Source organism: Protomyctophum parallelum, assembly GCF_964188405.1.
Source record: "Protomyctophum parallelum genome assembly, chromosome: 13".
In the NCBI taxonomy this organism is placed as follows: Eukaryota; Metazoa; Chordata; class Actinopteri; order Myctophiformes; family Myctophidae; genus Protomyctophum; species Protomyctophum parallelum.
The window spans coordinates 4,295,356-4,312,853 of record NC_139708.1 but is presented as its reverse complement, the minus strand read 5'-3'; the positions used below and the strand labels follow the sequence as shown (position 1 = coordinate 4,312,853).

Below are 17,498 nucleotides of genomic sequence, written 5' to 3'. Positions count from 1 at the left end.
GTGGCGCGATACGAGCTTGTAGGTCTGCTATTTTTGAAAAATCGAAGAGCGACTGACATTTTTAGAATCTGATCTCAGGTCAGAATGGGTTCATCAGACCAGTGTGTGTCCGGCGGAAACCTCGTATGAATCTGATCTCAGGTCAGAATGAATGGGTTAAAGGCAGAGATATAAGTCTCATTCGAAAATGTCTGGTAAAGCTGAAACTCTTCTATTAGAATACCACCAAAAGTCTGCAAGAAATTCAGTATCAAAATGATTATAGACAACGACAGGCGAAGAGTCGCACATGATCAAAGTTTCTTAACTTTTATTCCTCCATATGCCATACTGTAGTTACAACAATTGTTTCGGCTCTCCAGCCTTTGTCAGTGTGGGAGTCAGTGGGACACTCATTAACAAAAATGCTTTTTTTTTAATGAAATTTGCCTCGCTTTTTAGTCAGATTTTGATTAGTTTGAGAATGTTGGAATTTCATCCCCTCATGGCAGCAAGCCAGCAACAACACGAAGTGACGAAGCCCATAAGAATTTGTCACTTCCATGAATTTGAACATACATAAATTATACAGTATCTCTTAGATAATGGCCATGCGTGATGATTGCTGCATTTTCTGCTGCCCTCTTCCTTGGTAGCAATAACATACTGGCCAGCAGGCTGAACATGCAGACCGCATTAATAGCTTGCCTTGCACCCTATTTTTGTTACTAATGTAACAAGTACTGTGAAGGTCATGGGGAAATGTATTAGAGTGGAGTAAAAATGTAAGCAGGCAAACGTTCGCAAGTAAAGTACATATCCTCAGAAAAAGTACTTTCATTTACTTTGCATACTTTGCATACTTTGCGTACTTTGCATACCACCTGCCTCACTGCTGCAAAGTGTTGAGTAAGTCATGAACTCTCAGTGACCTTTCCCATTTCTTCTGAATGTTTGTGTTAGTGAATCAATATGACTTCACCAGATTGAGGTTGTGGTATGGTCTCTTTTCATTAGCTCTATTCAGAAGAAAAATAATTTAATGTTCAGTCACTCCCATCATTTATATGACATTAGGTTGACATAATGTTTAATGTAAAAAATAAACTCATTTTGATTGGCCAATGTCATATTTTCGGAGGAGAACTGGTCGAGAACTGGAGAGTCTAAGAAATTATGAGTTGACTTTACAATTTGAAAGCTATCCTACAGACATTCAGTGAGATTTACAAAAAATGCTGTGCCTTGTAAAATAACACATAACAATGCGCAATGCACAGGTAGATCTGACGTAAAATTAGAAATGATGTGACTTTAAATTATTACAATTATAATGAATTTAAATATATGCATATGTAATATAATTATGTAAACAATCATTCAAACTTGCTTGAAATGTTTGCTAAAGCAGATGTATCTAAAATCAAGAGTTATGAAGAAGAGTTGCTTTTTGCCTCTAAGGCCAGATATGATGCAAAAAGTTTGATACAAAATGGACTCATCGTGGACTCTTGATAGAAAGAAATGAGTTTGAGGTAACAGGATAATGGTACAGATACATACATAGTAAGTTTTGCCGTGAAATTATTCCAGACGATCACTAATATTTTTCTCGCAAACAAAGCTTGCATGGAGACCAGAATCATAAACACATGAACTTATGTTAGCATGTGCTTGTGTGTCATATAAATATTAGCCGGTATTGACAGAAAATGTATTAAGATTAGACTGTATTAACCGTTAAGGCATGATAGGGTTATTTGATTTGAAAATGTAATGAAATGTTAAAAGATGATCATCTGTGGTGATGAAATACTGCAGCTCTTACTTCTTCTTTTTTTGTACATTTAGTGCAGAAGAATTGTCCAGACCTTCCTTGAATTGTAACAAGTCATTATACATGTGACACTTTAAGGTATTCCAGTGCTTTCATCATGGCCCTCATCGAGAAGGGATGCAGTTGAAGGTCAAATAAATGTCCCTTATTCCTCTGGGATATTCCACCAATATCCAGTTCAGGAGAAAAAACTAGTTCCCACACGCCCAGGGCCTGATCAAATATAAAATATTTGATAGAATCTAAAGGCACAACAACTCAAATAAGTCTTTCCTCCTTGGGCAGTTTGAGTGCATCGGGTGTTTCCACACCACGTGTTCCAGACTGTTCCTCAGCGCTGGGCCTGTACGTCCCCTCTGTCTGCCGTTTCTTCTTCACCACGCAGAAGAGCCAGGCGAGAACAGCTGACACGATGGCCAGCACGCCCAGTGTCACTGTAGGGACCACAATAGCCGCTATATTATTAGGTCCCTGGAGAAAAGAAATATGTGAAAAAACAAGACAAAAAACCACATAAAAAACATAAATAATAATAATAATAATGTCTGATCTTATTGACAGAATATTGGAATGTAATTTTCCACTCACCGTGCTGTTATTAGGAGCTCCGACATTTATAGTAGTGTTACTATTTCCTGTGAAGAGTAAAAAACGGATCAGCGCTGAGTAGGAATATACTGTATATAACTTTTTTCCCAGGCCATTTACACTGGGATACATATGTCAAACTCTGCAACTGCAAACAGTCAGAAAAAGACTTATCCAATCTGCACTATGATACATAATCTGTCTTCCTGCTAACGGTGTTCACATAATCATGTACAGTATACACTTGGTTGACCAGTGGGTCATAGGGCTATATATGCTACTATTTTCCTCTACCGAAAATAGCTGATCTACAAGCTCATTGCGTGTTCCGTTGCAAAACAGCATAGTTCGCCCCACAATAGGGACACTCGGGTTCATGTGGTTAAACTATTGGATCAAAATGCTTATTTGATAAACAAATGCAATAAATCAACCAGATATGTATTATGTGCAGTATACTGCTGCAGTGTAGCAGTACTGCACATAATGTAGTAAGTTAAGTCCAGTCAGAGCCATTCTTTTGCCAGCTACATTCTCCATGACCAGCCATGTGATCACTCAGTGACATCACTGAACTACACAGTAACAACTTTACTACTTGGAGAATGAAGAATGGAGGGGGAGAAGGACTTGCCACTATAGTCATGGTAGTACAGGCCGTGCTTGCCACTATAGTCAAGCACAGCCTGTACTTGACTATAGTCTATATATGTCAACAATCAGAAAAAGATAACTCAAACTCAAAATGTGTTATAGGATTACTTCAAGTCGGAGCTCCATGGAAAAAAGTTTTTATTTTTTAAGCCCACTGAGGATTTTCTAACCCAGTCAATCATTCACCAGGCAAATTGTAAACAGTTCTCAAGGACAAAAGTACACCTTGATAAAAACATGGGTTGAGGGAGGGGGTAGTTTCTACTCAAAATCCTAAGTATGTCTATAATAATCTAATAAATCCTGCTAAACTCAATTTACAACAGCACCACAACAAGTGTTATAAAAACTTGTTATAATAATAAAAATATATATATACTGTGTTAAAAGGCAAAAAACATTCTTTCCACGTCTGAAAAGGACTTCATGGTGCATGTATAATTGGTAAAGGAAACATAGAGTCAAGACATTATGCCAGGAAAGAGAGAGACACATTCCTTTGTTCAAAATCTTCAGTTGTATGTTTACAAGCATCTGCATGTTTCAGATCATCTCTGCAAATGCATGTTATATTTGTATCAGGATAAAAACAGCAACTGTGGTATGTATATGTAATATGTTGTGTGTGCAGTGTGTGTGTGTGTGTGTGTGTGTGTGTGTGTGTGTGTGTGTGTGTGTGTGTGTGTGTGTGTGTGTGTGTGTGTGTGTGTGTGTGTGTGTGTGTGTGTGTGTGTGTGTGTGTGTCAATGTCTGGTCAGAAGGTTTTGTGTGGGAGTGTGGGAATGAAGGGTGGTAACTGACTCACCCCAGACAGGATTAGTGCCCAGAACCAGCAGTAAGATGCCCCCGACCACAAGATCTGGCCTCATCGTCATTATATCTGGAAGTGCTGCCATCTCTACCCTTAACTAGGTGCGCCTAGTGTAGGTAGACTGGCATGTAGGGCCTCTTGAGCATCAACCTGGACCCATTTTGTCGGGATAAACATTTGCCAAAGGCTCTTTTGAGGAGAGAGCAGAGAGAGGGCACATATTATCAGACCACAACCATTTAAAATATGTATACAGGGTAACATAATGAACTCAGTACAAGTGGTATAATCAGGCCTATATAGGCTATATTCTTTCATTATTCTTCTAATCTGACATTGAGCATTGTCAACAACGGAACAAAAGCAATGTGATGCAGACTGCAGTCATGTAGCCTGATGTTGAATCATAACTTCCTTCAATTGGAGAGACTGCAAACACTAGTTATGTGGCAGACAGTGTAATAAGCTATTAATAGACCAACACAATTCAAGTGAATAAAGCTTAGCCTACTTCAATTATAGGTCGTTCGATTCAGCAGGCGCATATAACCTATAATCATGTTTCATTATGATATAGAAAGTCACGATAAATAAATATAGGCTACAGCCCAATAGGAATAGCGAAAGGGATGAACATCCAGCTATACATACCTCACGTACGTTGTCTTCAGGTAGGTGATCGGGAACGGACTCCTCAGTCACGAATGAAAACCATGATAGTCGCTTCCGCCTCACCTTGTCAGGATGAAACTGTGCAGGTCATAAAATAAGAAATGTAGGCTATTCATAAAACCTAATCCAGCAGATCGGAACAGCTATAGTCTAGAGTCCAGACGCCCACTGATTAAAACCACCTCTGATTTTAATCACTTAATATTCTACAATACTGGCTCCAGTGCTGGTATATGGTCTACTATGCATCGGTTAGACTCTCTCTGTCTCTCTCTCTCTCGACTAGGCTACCTGTTGGTTGGTTTCTATGTAAAACAGTTTTTTCCCTCTACTCTCCAAATCGTCGCTGATGATCACGTGACTCAGTTTCATGTTACAGTGTACCTGCAGTGGCAGCACAGTATCAACCTGTTGCGGCTTTAAACACAGACGCTCCATTGTTTGCGCGCCTTTGCGCATCAAAGGATTTCCCCCCCTGCCCTGTGCGTGATCTGTATTCTCCCCCACATCTCGACAGTCCCCACTCCTCTCTCTTTACAAGAAGTGTTCATTTACTGCCTAAAATAGAAATAGTCCACCTCCATGATGAAAAATAAAAAAAACTGGTAAAAATCCTCTGGGCCTGCTTAAGCTAAGTGCTAGGCTATTTACAAATATTGAGTTTAGATTCAATAAAACATAACAAAACATAGCCCTATATATATCCCTCATATATTTTCACTCACCTTTTCGTTTAGCCTACTACTGGACTCTGGTGGAACAACCTGCAGACCTTACCAAAGTTTTACCAGAAGGTATCGATAGGCTGTGAAACAGCGCCCCCGTCAGACATTACATTTCTTTCTATTTGAAAACGACAGCATTCCTGAAATAGTTCAAGGATGAATGCGGCGGGTAGCTGGTCCAGTGGTCTCTAATCCGCATCTAATCTCAGTTTTACAGGCACAAAGTGGCAAAGAAAAGGGTGACCTGACGATGGTCAAAAAGACTAAAACAATGACATGTTTTACTGTTTTCAGAGAAGAATTAAGAATAGCCTCAGCACAGGCCTGTGGCTGTGGACCATGACTAAACGGGCACAGGTAACACAGGTTACAATCAAAAGATTAAATTCGCACAATCAGTGTTTCTATTTAAAAATATGTCCCCATATTATGCATATGGTGGAGCCAGGAGCCCCAGCAAACGAGTATGCTATAATGGATAGTTGAGCTGAGAATTATTTCTAATCTAGACCAAAAGGTAATGTTTGTGTTATCACTTGAATTAGCTGGTTGCTGTTTTCATTTGTCATGAAACGCTGAAAGGCATGGCACTATAGAACATGAACAGTTACATTGAGTTGTCCTTGTACAGTATCAGTCAAAGTTCAAGTATAGTCTAGGGATAAATTAGCCATTGGGCCAGTGGGGCCGTGGCCCAGGGGCCCTTGGCTCTCAGGGGCCCTTCGGGGATTAGACCGTGAGGTACTAGGTTTGACACCCTGAAAAGGGCTCCTGGGGCCCTTCATTGGCTGTTGATTTTGTTCAATTTAGGTTAAAAAGATGATAAAAACACGCACACACACGCACTATGAGGGCCTTGCAAATATCACCGGCCCAGGGGCCCTCGTGGGGGTTAATTCGTCCCAACAACAATGTGAATGTCAATTAATTCTCTCAGTGCAGTTCCCAACATTTTCCGGCCGTGTCAATAATCTTTGAACTGGGGACCCCCCACGGGCCTACCCTGACAAGCACTAGTTGGAATGTAGGCTAGGAGTGGAGGCATTATATTCTCCACGGTAACAAGACAGACAACTCACCAGGGTGCAGGGCCGTGCAGAGAGCACTGGGGGGGGGGGGCAGGGGCTCAAACTCCAGAAAAGGGCACATGTGTGTGCGCATAGCGCGCGCCGATTTTTGGGGTTGGTCTTTTTGTGGAGTCCTTGTCTTGTGCCATTTCATGTCATTGGACAGTATAGGGATGCACCGAAATTGAAATTCTTGGCCGAAACCGAATACCGAATATAGGAAACAGTTGGCCGAAAACCGAATACAGAATATCCGAATATGATTAATATTATACATATTTTTTCCTACCATTGCTGTCATGGCCGTACCTTAAAGCTACCTGATTTATTTAAAATAAATGATTATGGCAAAACTTAACTTAAATAATAATCACTATTATGGGTCCATAAAACATTTATTCAGCCCTTTTGAATGCATTAATTGCATACACTATTCGGTGATATATTTTCTGCCTATTCGGGCCGAAACCGAACATTTTCTGCGGCTGAATATTCAGGGCATCACTAGTTAAAATAGTATGTTTATACAGAGTAAGTACAGAATAAATAATCTCTCAATCACCGGGTAATGACTGTGACACAGTCCTGTATCTGAAAGGTCAGAAATGCAGTCCTTGCAACCACAATGTTTCCAGCCAGACAGGTCTAGTCCAGAATGCCACTTAAGCACTATAAATACTTTGTTGTACAACAAATAGCAAAGATTGTTGACCTACAAGCTTGTAGATGTTTGGAAAATTTTAAAGATTTAGAAAGCTTTTGCCTATAATGCCATGTTGAAAGTGGTTATCACTTAACATACCTACACCCACACAGTATCATTGGTATGAAGTGTAACTGAATATCGCTGTTTTAGTATCCTCACTTAACCCATTAACCTGAGTTTGATTCTACAAATGTTATATTATGGTTATGGCAAAACTTAACTTAAATAATAATCACTATTATGGATCCATAAAACATTTATTCAGCTCTTTTGAATGCATTAATTGCATACACTATTCGGTGATATATTTTCTGCCTATTTGGGCCGAAACCGAATAGGCCGAAAATGCATATTTAGCCATTTTCTGCCGAATATTTTCTGCGGACTAATATTCGGTGCATCACTATTGGACAGTAAAATAAGCAATATGTTCTCATTAGTCTGAAACTAAAACTGACTGACATTATGATAGTGGAATTTATCATTACTTGTCAAATGTTCGTCTTGAAGCCAAGGGCCAATGGCACTTATTGGCCGCCCACACAAGCCCTTATTGGTCCCCCATACAAGCCCTTATTTGCCCCCCACATAAGCCCCTATTGGCCCCCCACACAAGCCCTTATTTGCCCCCCACATAAGCCCTTATTGACCCCCCACACAAGCCCTTATTGGTCCCCCACACAAGCCCTTATTGCCCCCCCCCCACACAAGCCCTTATTGCCCCCCCCCCCCCACACAAGCCCTTACTGGTCCCCCACATAAGCCCTTATTGGTCCCCCATACAAGCCCTTATTGGTCCCCCACATAAGCCCTTATTGGTCCCCCATACAAGCCCTTATTGGTCCCCCACACAAGCCCTTATTGGTCCCCCAAATAAGCCCTTATTGCCCCCCCACACAAGCCCTTATTTGCCCCCCACACAAACCATTATTTGCCCCCCACACAAGCCCTTATTCCCCCCCCCCCCCCCCCACACAAACCATTATTGGTCCCCCACATAAGCCCTTATTGGTCCCCCACATAAGCCCTTATTGGTCCCCCACATAAGCCCTTATTGGTCCCCCATACAAGCCCTTATTGGTCCCCCAAATAAGCCCTTATTGCCCCCCCACACAAGCCCTTATTTGCCCCCCACACAAACCATTATTTGCCCCCCACACAAGCCCTTATTTGCCCCCCACACAAACCATTATTTGCCCCCCACACAAACCATTATTTGCCCCCCATACAAGCCCTTATTGGCCCCCCACACAAGCCCTTATTGCCCCCCCACACAAGCCCTTATTGGCCCCCCACACAAGCCCTTTTGGCCCCCACATAAGCCCTTATTGCACCCCCTCTGCACGTGCCTGCCAGGGTGAGTTGTCCAGTATTCTGTTGGGCTCAGTTCCACTGTTCCACACACAGATATTGTGAACATAGCAGATCTAGAAGCTCGCAACGTCTGGCAAAACTCGAGGGGTTGTTGTAAGCTTGTAGATGGGCTATTTTAATTTAAAATGTTCGCCTCTTTCTTATATTATTTGACAATTTGGTCAAATTTTGACCAGCTTTTCATAAAGTAGCGAGTTGGGTTTAATACACGTATGTTGCCGCGAGGGGGCGATAATGCAATTGCCTTCCTTGTTGTTGTTTTCTACTTGTCAGCTGAGCTCCGCCTCCGCGCCGCGGTGCTTCTGTCAAACCGGCGGGAGCCTTGGGAGAGTCGTCGTTGCGTTCCTAGTATTTTGTAGCCGCGGCATAAACAGAAGAGAAATAATCACCGTTTACTTATTATTTTTAATGACCGTATACCAGTCGGTGTATCTGTGCATTTACCAGGCATTCGCAGTAGTAGATAGCACCAGTGTGTTATTTATCTGTCGCTCGAGTTGCCGTAGCGTTGTGGGACAAAGCGGTTCCCGGGAAATTCTGTTTTGAACATTATTGTTCTGGTCATTTTTTTTTAATCGCATCTGAAACAATGGCGAAGGTACAAGTGTTGAATGTGGCCGTGTTGGATAACCCGAGTCCCTTTAGGAACCCGTTTCAATTTGAAATCACGTTCGAGTGCATGGAAGACCTTCCCGAAGGTAAATATCAACAAAGTCGCTGCCGATTCGTTTCCGAGTCAAAGCATTGTGTGGCTCAGTCTACTTGCTGGACAACACACAGCTAGCTGCTACCATTAGCAACCCTAGCTAATGTACACAATGGACCAGTACCAGTTGAACCCCGTTGAACCCTACTTCACCCTACATAACGTCTGTGATCAGACACATTATGTTTCGATGTAGATCCGTTCCTGTTTTCTTCTCTTGAATGTCAATGGGGGGGTCATTACTACTTTAAATGTCACTGCAATTATACGGGTATGGCTGTTTGATTTATTGCAAGTGCGCCATCTTGAGGATACACTGGGCAAGTGGGCATCTTGTTAATCGGGAGAGTCTTTTTTGCAGAGCCTGGGAGTCGATGCTCGCTGAGGGGACGCTTGTTATACAGGTTAGGTTTCTGGTTAGCCCTCCAAGCAGAACCCAAATGCTACTGAAGTTTCTGACATTTGTTAGACCCAGTGCATTGGGTCCTGTTCCACGTCGTCCATGCCACCTGATTAAAACATTTACTGGCTCATGTTTACATGTTTACCGCCTCCCCGCGCTCTTTGACGATATTCTTCAGTATGAGGCTTTCTGAATATGTAAAGTATAAGTACCCATACATGCCGCTGCGAATATCTCCTGTGGCGCGGAAGCCGTTAAGTATTTTTAATATATGTTTGCCCGATTTGGAAGCTTGGATTCTTCTTTTCCTTCCTTGTTTATTGACACCTCATTGTACCGCCTATCTGGCTAGCTAGTGGCGCTATAGCTATGACACAGCAGATCAGAGGCAGGGACGTAGCCTCACAAGCCAACCGCACACCGGGAGGCGGTACAATAAACGGTAAACAAACAAGAAGAAATAAAGCGACCAAATCGGTCAAACAAAGATTAAAAATACTTAACGGCTTCCGCGCCACAGGAGATATTCGCAGCTGGATGTATAGCTACTTAAAGTTACCGAATTCAGAATAACTCAAGGAAAATAATGGCGTCACATGCCGCGGGTCCTATTTTAGAGAGAATCTCCACTTCCGCATATAGGAATTTCCATACGAAAATACAGTAGTGAGCAGGGACCCAACGTAAAACTCAACAAAATATCAGAAAAGTTTTACGTAGGGTCCCGAAAGGGGCTAGTTTCTGGTTCAAGGACTTCAGTGTTTTGTACAGAACAAGTACAGAACAAAGAATGTTTTCCTTCGCCATCTTTGTTGAAGAAGAGTCTGGGCAATTATGATTTAGTCTTACTAGAAACACTAAAAGTTTCTAAAACTTATATTTCGATTTAGTCTCTAGTTAGGGTAAGGTTTAGACATAGTTTTAGTGAGGTTAAATGTGGAACGCCCTACCAACAGTCATTAAGACATGCGAATCCCTTGGGCACCTACGGACGGATGAAGTAAAATCTGAATCCCTTTTTACCTCTATGATGATTTCCTGTTTTTGGAATTGAAAATGGTGGACCCTATTGTAAACAAGTGTTTGATTGATTGAAATATTTACAGTTTGCAGAATTACAGTACATTTCAAGCACAAACTCAATACAAAGACTGTTAACTGTGAGTGGACGACCCAATTATGCATTACACTTGTTTACAAGAGGGTCCACGTTGTTCAATTCATCAAAACATTTAGAGACGTACAATTAGACACTTCCATATAGAGCGTCGCAGTCCCACCCCCTTTCAGAACGACGAGTGGCCCAGGAAATGAATCCCAATGCATTTTTCCCATAGGCTTTTCTTAAAAGTATTTATTTAAAGACGGTTACGCCGCGGACAAAGCCAACTCGGATCGTGACAAATCATGACAATGAACACAATATTTTGGGCGTAACCGTCTTTAAATAAATACTTTAAGAAAAGCATATGGGAAAAATGCATTGGGATTCATTTCCTGGGCCACTCGTCGTTCTGAAAGGGGGAGGGACTGCGACGCTCTATAGCCAAAGAACATAACAGGAATTCATCATAAAGGAGGTAAAACAGGAAAAGAAACATATACAGTGAGGGGAAAAGGTGTGGGGGATTCAGATTTTACGGGGGCCTGTTTCGAATTGCAGTGGAGTCAAGGGATTCGCATGTCTTAATGACGGTTGGTAGGGCGTTCCACATTTTGGTGGCATAGGAGCGAAAATAATTGAGTCCCTTTGTTTGTGCCTAATCTGGGTTGCACATGGTTCGTTGCACTCCCTCTGGTGTTGTGGGTGTGGACTTTGTTGTGGAAGGAGGTAGGGCCCCGCACACCATTCTTTTGGTAAAGGATTACTTTATTGAATAAATACTTCTGTGGACTTCGTTAACATTAAGGAAGTATCTAGACAGGTACATGGGTATCTTGGTGGTGTATCGAATCTTGTGGACCAGACCCATTGCAAGATGCTGTACTCTCTCGTTGACCCTAAGCCATTCCAGCCTGTCAAAGTGGGCAGGGGTGAGGTGGGTTCGGGGGGTGAGGCCAGGTGCAGTACTTAGTTTAGACAGTTTTTGGTTTAGACTAGTCATTGGTTAGACCAGTCATTAGTCCTACAACTACAACCTATCTCAAACCCTCACCCTAAACCTTACCTAACCTCCCACGGGGCAGCACACCTAAACCTAACCTTAACCCATGTCTAACCAATGACTAGTCTAAACTAAGGTGGTCTTTACACGAGGATGGTGTTCATAGAAAACAGCTAAAGTATCGTTTGCTGTGGTCCATTTAGACGAGAACAGTGTTTTCAGGAGGTGAAACCACCTCAGAGTGGAAATCTTTGAGAACGCTGTCTCCTTGTAAATAGGCAAAACGGTGAATCCGCAAAACTTATGACATCATGGCTCACGTTGGCTCACAGCGCATATGTTTATTTAATACATTAATGCAGAGCCATGTATGATATAATGGAGTTCCTGAACAAGCCTCCCTCCTCGCCTACAAAGCGCTGCTCATCAGCTATGGTGAATGTAAAACTATGATGTAAATAAAAAGCCTTGTGATAGGCGGCAGCCGCGTTTATGTAGCCTAATGTATTATAAAATATATAACCATCCCGTGGCGCGCTTTTCCTGCATGCTCTGGGCTGCCTGTCAGCCCAGAGCAGTGTTGTGCGGCACAGTTTTTTGGCAAATCTAAGCTAGCAAATTTAAGATGATCTCTTCAAAATAAGAGTACCCTCTAGAGCAGGGGTGGGCAACTTTGACGATGGAGAGGGCCAATATATTTCCACACTCACTCGAGCCACAGTGCATATTACTGTCGTAGCAAAAATAGCTGATCTACAAGCTCAGAATGCGTCGCGATGCGACGCGTTTTGAGCTTGTAGATCAGCTATTTTTGCTATATTTGAATTGAAAACCTGAATAGTTTTTGCTATTTTTTAAATTGGAATCCTGAAAAGTTACCTTTTTATTGAATTTCAAATACATTTAGGCCTAGTTATAGTTATGTTAACTTTATTAACTGTTAACATAACTACGTTGGACACAAAAAGACAATAACATTTTAATACTAGTCATGAAGTAATTAAACCGGGTTTGGAATTGTAACAGCTGAAATCAGTACTATATCAGTATTCTGATATTAACATGCGGGTCGCATTAAGTGAAGGTGGGGGCCGCCAGTTGCCCACCCCTGCTCTAGAGTATTGAAAAAAAGTTTCATTTGCACATTAAAACTACAAATTAAGCATTTAAATGATGCTATAAGACACATTATGTTTCTGCGTTATTTAATTACTTTTTTACACAGAAACATAATGTGTGTCTTTACAATAACTGTAATGTAATAATAATACTAATAATGTAATGTAATAATTATTTAATTAACGACACTTTTATTCTGAAAGCAACCGGATGTCTTAAATTTGCTAGCTCTCAAACAGGAAGTTCTAGATTTGCCAAAAGACGGAGCCGTGTTGCGGAGGGTTGTGTGAACTGTGAAGGGGTTCTTCTTCTTGTACGTGGGTGACTGGTCTATTTGGCAGCCCGTTACCGCCACCTAGCGACATTATAGCATTTTCATAAAGTGTGCGTTCTCGTGTAAAGGGTAGATAAAAAATGAGAACGCAACGGGACTTTGACGTTTTATCTGGAGATGGTCGCCGTGTAAAAGAGGCCTAAGTATGCACCCCGGTGAGGCCAAGTAGGAGCCTGACCAGTTTGTCTTTTGAAGGCTGGAGCCTTGGTTTAGGGGCCTTTGAGGTGCTGTGGTATGGCATGCATAGTCAAAGAAACCTTGTACGAGGGCTCCTGTTAAGGTCTTCAAGGTGTTTTTGTTGACCAGTGAGGAGAGCCTGTAAAGGAATCTTGTTCTTTGGTTGACTTTTTTTTATTACGTTGGTGGCCATTTTATCACTGGAAAGATTAGCCTCCAAGATGGATCCTAGGTAGGTATTTTCATCTTTACGACGTGTGATAAATTATTGTCACCCACTCTAACCAAGAAGCCATCTGCCTTGCTGAGATTACTATTAGATCCAAAGAGAATGGATTCAGTTTTTCCCAGGTGTAAAGATAGTTTGTTATCAGCGAGCCAGGTGCAAATTCTACCGATTAGTCCCCTTGTTAATCAGTATGCCGGTACATGTGCTGTTCAGTATGTAGTACACTATACACAACACTGATGCATCTGAACGAAGTGGATGTGCGGATATTTCCTTTGTATAAACACTTATTTACTATCACTTACTCTAGACAGTGCTTCTCTATACTTTATCTAGATACGGTAGATAGATAGATAGATAGATAGATAGATAGATAGATAGATAGATAGATATTGTATTCACGATATTATTAAAATAACTTTTTTTGTTTTGCAGACCTAGAGTGGAAAATCATCTATGTTGGCTCTGCAGAGAGTGAAGAGTACGACCAGACCCTGGACTCTGTCCTGGTCGGACCGGTACCAGCTGGAAGGCACATGTTTGTGTTCCAGGTGCGAAACATCAAACACTGTTGCCTCAGGCAGGACTACTTTTTAACAGCTGCCTGCAATGTTGCACAATATTTTAATTAATCCCAACTGGTGTCAGTGCCGCGTGATTTGGGATCGCACTGGAATGCCCAGAACGTCTCCAATTGGCTTGCTGTTCCCAGAATGTATAATAATAACAAAGTGCATCCGTTAAAACTGCTATAAATAAGAGTTTATAAATAGATGTATAGAGATGTCCGTCATTATTCTTTTTTACACAAATGTAGAAGTTAATTCAATTCAGTTCACGCTTCTCCCTCTTGCGCGCGCATGCACGTAAAAACATAATGAGCAGAGTTCATAAAAAGTGGCTGTGTAAAATGATATCACTTTGCATGCGCCTCCGCATCTCTCTCGGTCTCTCTCTCCCTCTCTCGCGCACACTTTAAAAAATATATACCAAATTGGACCCCTTACAGGTGTCTAAGGGCCGATTCATACTCCTGTCTTACCGCTGTTTCGGCGCTGTAGTGCCGAAATGATTTCGGCTCGTCAGAAATTTTCAGTCGCACCGAAGAGCCGCCTTTAGGACGGTACCCGCCCCCCCGAACCTCAAATGACGTCAAATTGTAGGCTCTACAGCGCCGAACCGACTTTTATTCGACTCTAAAATAGGAGTATGAATCGGCCCTAACTCTTGAGAGTTTACAAATGTTGTCACCCTTGTGAGTTATGATGGCTCTTGAAACATAAAGGTTTGAGAACCACCAATATTGTAATAGTGTAGCAGAAGTGAAGTCCACATACCCGCTCTGACAGTGTGATAAAAAACTGTTCCGGAAACGGTTCCAAATGTGATGGAATGCCGGTGCATCCGACCGTGTATGAGAGGGGATGGTGTTAAGGAATGATACAACTTTGGAGTTGTAAAAATAAAGCCAACATTTCTAACTCAAATCTTTGCTTCTGGGGGTCCCTGGAACTAAATATTTTGAGATCGGGGTCGGCCGGATGAATATATCATTTTGGGGGTCCTTGACATGAAAATGTTTGACCACGCCTCTTATTGCAACATAATGTTTTTCAGAGAACTGTTCTTAATCAGGTTTTAATGGGTTAATGAATTCAGATTGGTCAGCCAGTCTTCAGACGTTCAGATGTCTTGAGCCTGTTTGTACTTACTACTTACTGCAGTGCAGGGGTGGGCAACTTTGACGATGTAGAGGGCCACTACATTTCCACACTCACTCCAGAGGGCCACATTGTATATTGCGTTACTGTTGTAGCAAAAATAGCCAATCTATAAGCTCAAAACGCATCACACTGCGATGTGTTTTGAGCTTGTAGATAGGCTAATTTTGCTATTATTTGAATTGAAATCCTGAACTTTTTTGCTATTTTTGAAATGGAATGCTGAATTTTTTTTTAATTTCAAAAGCCTTTCAAATGCCTTTTAATTGTAGTTATGTTAACTTTATGAACTAAATACAAATACATTGGACATAAGAAAATTAGATTTTAATACTACTCATTAAGCTACTAATTTTACATTCTAATACTACTCAGTAAGCTACAAATTTGACTAATTTACAAGTAATTAAAGCAGGTCATGTTTGCAAATCAATAATGTAACAGTATTCTGATATTTACCTGAGGGCCACATTAAGTGAAGGTGGGGGCTGCATGTGTCCCCTGGGCCACCAGTTGCCCATGTATGACTTACTGTATTGTTTTGATCTCCACAGGCTGACGCTCCAACCACTGGTCTAATACCAGAAAGTGATGCTGTAGGTGTTACAGTGGTGCTCATTACCTGCACGTACCGTGGCCAGGAGTTCATTCGCATTGGTTACTATGTCAACAATGAGTACACAGACCCCGAACTGCGTGAAAACCCACCCATCAAACCCGACTATACACAGGTCAGAACCCAGAGTGTATTATACAGTTATGACGTGTGTGTGTGTGTGTGTGTGTGTGTGTGTGTGTGTGTGTGTGTGTGTGTGTGTGTGTGTGTGTGTGTGTGTGTGTGTGTGTGTGTGTGTGTGTGTGTGTGTGTGTGTGTGTGTGTGTGTGTGTGTGTGTGTGTGCGCGCGTGGCTAATAGTGTGTGTGTGTATGCAAGGTAAACCTGACTTGAGTCTGTATATATGAGATATTTAATTTTGAATGTTAAGATTTGTTGGCATACATACACTACTATTGGACTATAAACATATTACTTTGTTATATTATTTTAATTTGCCTTGCTGTCTTTTTCACCTTTCAGCTCCAGAGAAATATTTTGGCATCGAACCCACGCGTGACACGATTTCACATAAACTGGGACGGCTGTGCAGAACGAATGGAGGACTCTGAAAACGTGGACCCTGCGCCAAACTCCATGCTTCCTCCTTCCTGCCTGCCGGGGAAGGCCCCACCCCTGGGGCTAATGCCGGACAACTCCATGGACTGCTTATAGAGACTCCCCCCCGTCCTCCTTGTCTGATGATGGATGAGCTTTTCACAGCACTAACGTACGCCTTTTTTCTCTTCCCCCTTTTTTATTTTAAAAGAATGCCCATGGACATTCTAGTGTGGATGTACAGACAACTTTGCCTCACAGGAGACCTTATTTCCCTGAAACATGTCAACAGTAGACGTTGGGTTTGACTTCAGGGAACTGCTCCTTTGGGAAGAAGAATAAAACGCCTTACTGGTACAAGTCATCAGTATGCATAGGGAGTTGGTTTTACGTGACTTATTGGACAATGTTGATGCAATAGGTTAACCTGCTTAAATTTCATGGAAGGGAAAACACTTGACTCAAAAAATCAGCTGAAAAAACAAAGCTGATGTGATTCAGCTTGCTTCCTTTTTGCGCTGCGGAATGAATTAAAGTATACAAAAAAAAAGTGCTGTCCCGATAATCACCCACTGTATTCAGGTTCCTTTTTGCACTTAACATCATACTTTTTCCTATATAGGTTATTGCTGGGACTTGGATGTGGTATTGTATATCTTTGTCTTCAATTGTTTTTGGTTTTTGTCTGCCCTTGTTTTCAAAATAAATACATATATTGTATCATGTGTGATGGTATATGCATATGACCGTTTGACATGGAATATGGTAAGTTTGTATTCATTATCATTACGTTTAATGCAGTAATGATCTTTAATCCAATCCACCCCCACCCACCATGTGGGGACCTCCCTGGGGGTCCCGACCATAGAGCTCGGTCCCGACGCACAGGTTGAGAACCACTGATCTATGTCACAGAGATAAAGTAAAATGCCACACAAATACCGATTTACAGTAGCTGTGCCATAATTGGGAAAACACGCCCCCCCCCCCCCCCCCCCCCCCGACAAAACTATGCGCGTGGCCCTTTAAATTTGGCCATTTCTTACTAAAAATAGACCATCTTAACGTCACATCCAATCACAGATCAGTGGAGTGGGAGGGGTGGCAAGGTTCGAGCTTTGGCATTGAACACTACCCTC

At 41.8% G+C, this 17,498-nt stretch overlaps 2 protein-coding genes across 2 annotated transcripts; one reads left to right on the top strand and one right to left on the bottom strand.

The window, feature by feature from the left end:
- Window positions 1-892: 892 nt before the first annotated feature.
- Window positions 893-4,801, bottom strand: crb3a (crumbs homolog 3a). Its single transcript, XM_083780176.1, has 4 exons — window positions 4,521-4,801; window positions 3,864-4,056; window positions 2,405-2,451; window positions 893-2,287 (listed from the first exon to the last, which is right to left on the bottom strand). Exons 2-4 carry the CDS (start codon window positions 3,952-3,954, stop codon window positions 2,075-2,077), a joined length of 351 nt encoding a protein of 116 aa, XP_083636302.1. The 5' UTR covers window positions 3,955-4,056; window positions 4,521-4,801; the 3' UTR covers window positions 893-2,074.
- A 3,929-nt stretch (window positions 4,802-8,730) lies between these two features.
- asf1ba (anti-silencing function 1Ba histone chaperone) lies at window positions 8,731-17,079 on the top strand. Its single transcript, XM_083779232.1, has 4 exons — window positions 8,731-9,111; window positions 13,922-14,037; window positions 15,762-15,938; window positions 16,285-17,079. Exons 1-4 carry the CDS (start codon window positions 9,003-9,005, stop codon window positions 16,474-16,476), a joined length of 594 nt encoding a protein of 197 aa, XP_083635358.1. The 5' UTR covers window positions 8,731-9,002; the 3' UTR covers window positions 16,477-17,079.
- Window positions 17,080-17,498: the final 419 nt, after the last annotated feature.

Excerpts from the sequence above, each read along its gene's own strand:
- crb3a (XM_083780176.1), bottom strand. The coding sequence starts at position 3,954 with ATGGCAGCACTTCCAGATATAATGACGATGAGGCCAGATCTTGTGGTC. Across the intron at positions 2,452-3,863 it reads GGGCACTAATCCTGTCTGGG|GAAATAGTAACACTACTATA; the intron begins GTGAGTCAGTTA and ends TACTCTTCACAG. Across the intron at positions 2,288-2,404 it reads GAGCTCCTAATAACAGCACG|GGACCTAATAATATAGCGGC; the intron begins GTGAGTGGAAAA and ends TCTTTTCTCCAG.
- asf1ba (XM_083779232.1), top strand. The coding sequence starts at position 9,003 with ATGGCGAAGGTACAAGTGTTGAATGTGGCCGTGTTGGATAACCCGAGT. Across the intron at positions 9,112-13,921 it reads CATGGAAGACCTTCCCGAAG|ACCTAGAGTGGAAAATCATC; the intron begins GTAAATATCAAC and ends TTTGTTTTGCAG. Across the intron at positions 15,939-16,284 it reads TCAAACCCGACTATACACAG|CTCCAGAGAAATATTTTGGC; the intron begins GTCAGAACCCAG and ends TTCACCTTTCAG.